The 9169-nt window shown below is 36.0% G+C and overlaps 1 protein-coding gene across 1 annotated transcript; it reads left to right on the top strand.

Moving 5' to 3' along the window:
* Positions 1-6512: 6512 nt before the first annotated feature.
* Positions 6513-7646, top strand: LOC115990364. The gene is made up of 2 exons (XM_031114199.1): positions 6513-7166; positions 7344-7646. The coding sequence occupies exons 1-2, from the start codon at positions 6513-6515 to the stop codon at positions 7644-7646; spliced, it is 957 nt and encodes a 318-aa protein (XP_030970059.1).
* The last annotated feature ends 1523 nt before the right edge of the window (positions 7647-9169 follow it).

Below are 9169 nucleotides of genomic sequence, written 5' to 3'. Positions count from 1 at the left end.
TTTTCCTAGGCATGGTGCTAAGAGAATGATCAAAACACAGAGCGAAAGAACAAAAACCACAAAACAGAAACCAAGGGCAGACTGCAAGTTAGCACAAAAACAAAACAAATCATAACCTATATGATGCATGAACAAGTTAAAATGTCATGATGCATGTGCTAATGCAGTGAATTGAGTCAAAAAGATTCAAATTATAAAAATGGCTTGCACATAAAGGTTTTTAACACAAAAACCCCAAATTAAAGAAACCACTTGATCAATTTAAAAAAAAATTGACGAATTGATCATTGCACATGATAGAATAACAATAATAATGACCAATTACATCAATTGGAGAAGCCAATTTCATCAATTTAAACCTAATTTGACAAAATCCCCAATTCGGATCAAATTCAAAAACCCTAGAATTTTCAATTTTTCAAAAACCACCAAATTGATCAAATTAAATCATAGGGAACATTAATATAACATCATGGCATAAAAACCCATTGATCAATTACACAAGAATTGGCTTGAATCATCAAAAACCCCAATAATTTTGAAAGTGCCGAAAATAGTCATGAGAATGCATGAAAAATGCATGAAATCAAGAAATAAACTTGAAAAGGATGGGCAAAAGGGTCTTACCGGCTTCCAAAGACAAAAACCCAGCAAGAATCTTGAAGGAAAACGACAAAAATTGATGGTGGAGCCAAGTGCCAACGCGGAGAGAGAGAGGAACTTTGAAAAAGTTTGAATAGTGACTTTGAAAAAGTCCTATTCTACCTTTTTTTTAAAAACCAGAAACCCGAGTTTCGATCGGTTGAAAATCAGCCTCGACCGGTCGAAACAGACAGAGGCTCCCTCTCTAAAAAAAATTAAAATTTTTAAAATTTCGATCGGTCGAAAAACAGGATGGACCGATCGAATCAAGCAGAGGCTCACCAAATTTTCTAAAAGAAAAACACAATTTTTTGAAAAACAAAAAGATTTGACTCAAAGCATTAAAATTTAAGACCAAAAATGCATGAGTATGAGATGATATGTTTTTCCAAACAAGAATTTTAAACCCAATATCCCCAAAAACAAAATTTTGCATTCTCCACAAATTTTTAAGCAACAAATTTAGTTTGCACATAATTCATAGTGATTGCAAAAACTTGGTTGGTCAGACCATAAACACACACAATAACATGTACAATGTTTAGCAACGAGTAACTCGTGTAGTGTGTGCGACTAGCAAAGACATGAGAAACATGTGAGCTGATATGTGAATAGCAATTAATCACAAAGTCTACAAAATTCATCACAAAGAATTTTAAAAGAGACTATTACCTAAAGAGTTACATCATATAACTCCCACATCTCCTAGATCATAAGCTTGCAATTATGTAAGTTTCTTGTATTTATGCCTCATAATATACATTCCAATTTTAAGTTTATTGTGAGTTTGGCTTCAAGCCTAATAGTACACACCAATTAGATTTTAAGAATTAAGCACTTTAACCGAGGCTTCAACTTATGTTCTTTTTATGAATGTGCTACACTTTCTCGAGCACAAAATCTTATGATATGCACTAAGGTGTTCATGATTGGCTAGTGAACAGTGGTGAGATGGTTATTTATACCTTTCTCTAAAAGTTCAAGTCCAACATTTAAAAACATGTGACTTCAAGATTAAGACATAGTAATCAAAAAACCATACACATCTTTCCCACACAACATGCACTACAAATCTTCAACTAGTAGAGTGCAATAAATAAGCTCATCAAAGCTAAACAAGGTACAAACAACATGTTATGTGTAAATATTTTGACCAACCTTGTTCTCAAAAACCAAGAAGAATTATCCAATTTGTTGGTCACTAATTGGGTGCAGGTGCAAACACATGCATATCAAGAATTGGGTATAAGGTTATAACGTTGAATGCTCATAGGACACCAAGACTAAACTGGATCAAAACATAGTTCTAATGTTATCCATTTAAAAGCAATTAATTTGTTAATAATCTGCATATCAAGAATCAAGAATACATATACATTGATTTAGGAGTGAGCATTGTTCTAAGAAAATAACTTAGAAACAGATGGATTGTGGATGAGATTTTTAAAGACTTTTCCTAAAGACACCATCTCTAGGTAAATGGTAAAATTTATAAATATTTTACCCAATAGAATAACATCCCAAAACAATAAAGGAAGATATCCTTCTACTTCACTCTTGTAGACAACATCCATCCCATATAGCATCTTGTGAAAGACAACATGGCATTCCATCCAACCTTTAAAAGGAAACAAAAAGTAGGCATGTACGAAAGAAAAAACAAAAAGTTTTAGTTATGAAAAATGTGCACTAAACAGTTGGTACCGATTATCATTGTTCAAATACATTTTAAAAAAAAAAAAAAAAAAAAAAAAAATCCTCCACTCCATTGTTCATCATTGCTAGTTTCTCCCCACTTAAATTTCATCATTCAACCATTAACACAACCAGCAAATGTCAGCATATTATAGTTCACACTTGTCGTCAAGGTGCACATATGTTGCTAATTCTGAATATGGACACTCAAAGTCATGTAATGAATCTGCCCCCGCCTAAATATGATAAAACATCTTGATCTACCTTACTTGAGTACCACACTACTTATTTGATATGAAAAACAACTTAAACATGAGGTTATATGCAATAGCAACATGAGTTTATATGCAAAATTCAGTGAAATTAAGATGAGTGCACAATGTTCCAAAACAATTCAACAGTATGAGTGATAGAAACTAACAATAAAATAGATACAAAGATACCCAAGCATTTAGGTATTTGGGTTTCATCACACGTTCAAGCATTTATTCGAATTCAAAAACAATAAATATATATATATATATATATATATAGGTTTTTAGGATAGAGAAACCAAATAGTGATTGTCAGTCTTCCAAGGAGAGAAAAAGATATTTGCATTAAAAAAATAGACATATTGGCATATTCCTCTCTCTAGAAATCATAGTAACCTGGCCCGCTTAAAAAAAGGGGATATATTGTATGGGTTTTTCTTTAGAAGAAATTAATTAAAGTAGCAATTGAATATAAACACAACATAAACAATAAGAGAAGTAGAAGTTTGTTTGGCAAAAACGTTGCTCTGTTTTGACTTTGGAGTTATGATTGTTATGAAAAAGGGTAAGAAAGTGATATATTTTGCTATCTCTAAGAGATCTAGTACCTGATAGCATTTGAATTGTAGGCTGAAGATATTTCGTGGCTACCTAAAACAATGCCAATAAATAATAAAACATTAACATTTGCGCAATAAAAAACTATGATATCCAAAATTTAGAACTGAACAAAGAGCACAAAAAAATTTTGGAAAAAAAAAAAAAGAGATAAAGAGAGAAAGAGACTAAATTTCATTCCACATCAAGAAAAACCCTTCTGTCTTCGTTGTTAACTTCAAAGTTCAACTGAAGCCTCTCATAGCCTGTACCTTCTGTGTTTGCAATTTTTTTTTCTTGCTCTTCTCTCTCTTGCTGCCTTTTAATGTCCCTTGTATAGTGAAAATGAAACCTAATATAAACTAATCAAATCTAACCCAAAAACATATAGAAAAAATAAATCCTAACCCAAATACCTAAATGAAAACAAAATAAATTCTAACCCAGGTACCTAAAAATCAAACCAATCCAAGCATAAAGCATATTTAACATTCAATTAAAAAAAAAATTACCAGTGATGGTTCCAATAGAGTGGAAACTATAGCTGGGAGTACCGCTTCTAATTAGACTTGGATTGCTTCCAAGGATTTGCCTTTCCACCTACAAATCCAGAAAAAGAAAAGTAAAAGAAGAACCCTTTAATTTTTTATTACATAGATTTGAAATTGAAATCAATCATTTACAAATGAAATCTACAATTGAATCCAAGAGAGAGTTAAATAAATCCAAAGCAACACATATACCCTACCCATAAACCAAATTTAATCCTATAACCTTGAACTAGACATGGCAAAACGGTCGGGTCGGGTCGGGTTCGGGTCGGGTCAAACGGGTTACGGGTCAAAACGGGTCATTTTAAGCGGGTTAAAAACGGATTCGGGTCAATCGGGTTGCGGGTCGGGTCGGGTTTACCCGTATTTTTTACATGAATTTTTTTTTTTTTTTAAATAAAGAAAACAACATGTATTTGCCATTTGAAAAGTTATGCAACAAATTACTTAATGTAAAATGCATTATTTTGAATTCACCACTTATATTAAGAATGAACTCAGTTAAACTTATTAATACTTATTCAATAATTTTAAAGTTATACAAATCCTAACATTGTTATCTAAAACAAAATAATACAAAGATAAGTAAAACAAATACACAAGTTTTATTTCTACACAATATCAACATTCCAAAATATAAAACAAAATTACAAATGACTTATTGGATAACCCATTTGATAAAGAATAAAAACATATAAGAAATTTACAATCTTGAAAATTAATTTTATAATCTATTATTAATTGTGGTTGGCATTTTATTTCAATTGAGATATACATTAAAGTTTGATTGCTTACTTATTTATACATGGTCTCTTTTATGAATATCATATCATTGTTAAGCAACACACACACTAAGAAATATCATAATTTATTTTGAAAAGCCATTTATTTTGGACTTAAATTGTTAAAAAAATAGGTCTAAGCATTCATAATTTATGCTAATTTGATACTTTGGCTTCACTATTTTCACACTTGTGAATGTTTCTCACACATGTCTACAATTTTAAATCTATGTTTTTAATTCTACTGTAACCAGATTATCTTAACATGTATTTTACTATTTGATATTTAAAAATCTTTACTCATTACAGAATGCTCAACCATTTATCTTTCAATTAATTTGCATGCATTTATGTAAATGCATCAATTGTTTCTTTAAAGCTCACAACAAACAATTAAACCAATATTGTCTTAATTTTACTATTTTTTTTACCCCAAAAAAAAAAGTTTTAAAAAAATGGTTCGGGTTCGGGTCGGGTCGGGTTGACCTGCAAAAAACACGGGTCGGGTCACAGGTCAACCCGTTTTTACTTCGGGTCTCGAGTCGAGTCAGAAAATTTTGACTCGTTTTGCCATGTCTACCTTGAACAAAACCAAATCTAACCCAAATGCCTAAATCGAAACGCTCAAATATAAATCATAGTTATCATGTAATTTTAAAAAGAATAAAGAAAACCTTCACCGGTAACGGTTCCGATTGCATGACGGTGGTGGCTGCCCTGAAATTTATCTCTTTGTCGATCTCTGTTCTTCATTTGTTTTAACGGGTTCATTATCTCGATTGAAGGCGCTTTCGATCTCTCTTTCAATCTCTGTTCTTTTGCAGTTTACGAAATCTCTGTCTCTCTCTGTTCTTTTGTGTTTTTCATCTTTCAGCAAACCGTCTTGTAACTTTAAAACCCTCTAGGTGTGAGAAATGGATGGTTTTTATTATGCTTGTTTTGGGCTGAACAGGTGTAACATGCGGGCCAATTAGTGGCTTTTATTATGATTGTTTCGAGTTGAACAGGTGTAACTTGCCGGCTGTTGTGATTTTAATTGTAAAGGTGAGTCTTCCAGATGTAACGTACAGTTTTTTAAAGAAAAAATTGTAAACTTGGCTGCATATTAAGGGGCCATTTTTACTAACGTGGCAACCTCTTTAAAGGCTTTTAAACGATGTGTAGTAATACCAAACAACATAATTTATCGCTTTTTTACTTAAACGTGTCAGCACCTCCTTAATTCTAGGAAAAAACTTCTACTATTATATATAGTATATAACTAGTCACTAACCCGTACGATGCATGGGAAAGTTATCAATAACTTTCCTAATATGGCAGTAACACAGATATGGTCCAACCAAAAGATGGGAAAAGGAAGTCCACTGGGTCTGAATCATCCGCAAATGTCATGCCTTTCTCTTTTGGGCTGTCCAAACTGTCTCCTCAAGGGTCCACTCTAAAGGCCAAGCGCAATCTTAAGGGTAAGATAGACAATATGCATGCTGGGGCTGCCCCTTTACCTAAGCTTGATGCTTTCTCAAACCAATCTCTGCCTCTCAAACACACTTCTACTCGCCCTTGTTCTTCAAGCTTTCCTGCGCTTTTCGATGGAACTTTCAAGTCCAAATGGGAAATTCCAAGGGAGATGGGTAATAAAGGTGGTGGAAGCAGTGACCGAAATCCCAAAATTAGAGATCAATTTTCAACAAGTTCCAATTTGGCTCTTGATGGAAATCCCGTGGTGGACGTTCAAACCAATTATTCAAGAGCATCGGAAAGTGAAGGTCGTTCTATGGAAGGGTGTGCAGCAGCTATTTCTTTTGCTGCTCTTGTGCGAATTCGCCCCAAGCCCCGTGCCATTGGAGAGGTTGATCCTGTGGCGCCAACCGATCTTGATGTCTGGGATGGGGATCAAGAGCTTCACCATGCTTGCTCAGGTCCTCCAACCGATCAAGTTTAGCCTACCCATTACAACTCCCACGCTGGGGAAGGGGTAGCCCAAGGAGATAATGCTCTGGACCGAATGGTTTGTGAGGAAGGAGGAGATGCCTACCTCTCTTCTAGATGACTTTCTTCTCCTCTCCCATTTAGTCTCCATGAATTTAGTTATTTGGAATTGCAGGGGGGCCTTGAAACCTTCCTTTCAAAATCATGTTAGGGATTTGGTTGCTCTGCATGACCCATCCATTTTTGTTGTGATGGAAACCCACATCGGAGGTGATAGAGCCAAAGATATCACTGATCGACTTCCCTTTCAAGGAGCTATTCACACTGATACCATAGGTTTTGCTGGTGGCCTTTGGTTACTTTGGGACACTGACAGGGTGGAGATTACCAATCTGGCTAGCACAGAGCAAGAAATCCATGTCCTCATCGAGGTGAAATCTTCTAATCTTAGTTGGTTTTTTACTGTAATTTATGCTAGTCCTAGGTTTAGGGAAAGAAAGTTTCTCTGGAATAATTTATCTATTGTTGCCAATTCTCATAATATGCCTTGGTTAATGGCTGGTGACTTTAATGAATTACTCTCTGCTAATGATAAATTTGGTGGTAGACCCATCATCCCCTCTAGGGCCACTGCCTTTAAAGAATGTCTTGATTTCTACAATATGGCTGACCTCGGCTTCCAAGGTCCGAGGTTTACATGGACTAATAAAAATGATGTTAGCTCTCTCATCTAGGAAAGATTGGACAGGTTTTTCGCCAACCCTGACTGGTGTTTGTTGTATCCAGAAGCTCAAGTATCACACCTTGCCAGGTCTCTCTCGGATCACTGCCCTGTTCTTCTTGAGCTTCATCCTCAGAATAACAGTAGACTGATCAGACCTTTTCGATTTTAGAGCTTCTGGTTATCGGACTCCTCATTCCCAAATATTGTTCGCAATGCGTGGGCAAACCAGTCCAACCTGGATCAAGCTACTATAAAGTTTGTAAGAGAAGCTCTAATCTGGAATAGGGAACATTTTGGAAATATCTTTGTCAAAAAGAAAAGGTTGTTAGCTAGATTATTGGGCATTCAAAAGGCCATGGCAAGCAGACCCAGTGTGTTTCTAGTAAACCTGGAAAAGCAACTTCAAGGGGAGCTTAATAAGGTGTTAAATCATGAAGAAGAATTGTGGGTGATGAAATCCCGCATTAACTAGATGATCCAAGGTGACCGGAACACCTCTTTCTTTCATGTATCCACTATTGTTAGAAGGAAGCACAATAAAATCCTCAGTATCAAAAACACCCAGGGAGACTAGATTTCTGAGCAGTCAACAGTCATGGATTTCATTCAGAATCACTTCCGAAATCTTTTTTCCTCTGAGATGTTGTTTTCTTCCAGGCATACTCCTCCCACCGCAGCAAACCTCCCCCATCTATCTGTATCAGATGTCCAAGCTTTATCTCTCCCAGTTCTGGATGAAGAAATTAAAAATGCCCTTTGGTCTCTCAAACCATTCAAATCCCCTGGGCCTAATGGCATTCATGCTGGCTTCTATCAGAGATTCTGGCTGCTTGTGAAGAATTCCATCACTAAGGAGATCAAAAAAGTTTTCAATGAAAGGAAGGTTCCTGCCTATCTAAACCAGACACATATCGCCCTTATTCCTAAGATAAAAGGGCCGGAAACCATCGGTAATTACCGTCCCATTTCCCTTTGTAATTCCATTTATAAGATTATCTCCAAAATTATTGTTACAAGGATTAGACCTTGCCTAGATAGTTTGGTATCTCCCTTCCAAACAGCTTTTGTCCCAGGGCGAAAAGGCGTGGACAATGCCATTATTGCTCAAGAGATAATCCATACTGTTGGTAGGAAGAGAGGTAAAGTGGGGAATATGGTCATCAAAATTGACCTTGAGAAAGCTTATGATAGACTTGAATGGTCTTTTATTCGAGATGTTCTTCAAGCAGCCAACTTTCCTTCGGATATGGTTCAGCTTATTATGAGTTGTGTGTCCTCCTCCATGGCTTCCATTTTAGTTAGTGGTGGAGCCCTTAACTCTTTCCTTCCCTCGAGAGGTATTCGACAGGGTGATCCTCTCTCTCCTTATCTCTTCATCCTTTGTATGGAAGTCTTAGGCAGAATCATTGAGGACAAATGCTCTCAGGAAGCTTGGAATCCTATTAAAGCTTCTTCTAGTGGTCCAGCCTTTTCGCACTTGTTCTTTGCTGATGACTTACTTCTTTTTGCGAAAGCTAACGAGGAAAATTGCGGTAGTGTGAGAGAGGCTATTGAGGAGTTTTGCTTGCTATCTGGGCAGAGAGTCAATTTCTCCAAATCTAGAGTTTTCTTTTCCCCTAATGTGGATCAAGAGTAGAGGGAAACATTGAGCAATATTCTTGGTTTTCGCTCCACCCCTAATCTTGGTAGCTACTTGGGATTTCCCCTTAGACATGCAGGTTCTTCAAATCAAGACCTTAACTTCGTCTTGAGCCGTGTTGAACAGAAACTAGCTGGGTGGAAAGCTAACCTTTTGTCCTTTGCTGGTCGAAAGGTTCTTGTCCAAGCTTCCATTAGCTCCATACCTTCCTATGTCATGCAATCTACTCTTCTCCCCTCCAAAATCCTAGATAACTTGGATAAAACCAGTCGGATTTTTCTATGGGGCTCTTCGGAGTCTAAAAGGAAAATGCACTAGGTGGGTTGGGAAAAAGTCACTAAATCCAAGGCTGAGGG

Source organism: Quercus lobata, chromosome 5 (genome assembly GCF_001633185.2).
Source record: "Quercus lobata isolate SW786 chromosome 5, ValleyOak3.0 Primary Assembly, whole genome shotgun sequence".
NCBI lineage: Eukaryota > Viridiplantae > Streptophyta > Magnoliopsida > Fagales > Fagaceae > Quercus > Quercus lobata.
Note: the sequence above shows the minus strand (reverse complement) of the source record. Positions and strands in the feature narration are given on the sequence as shown.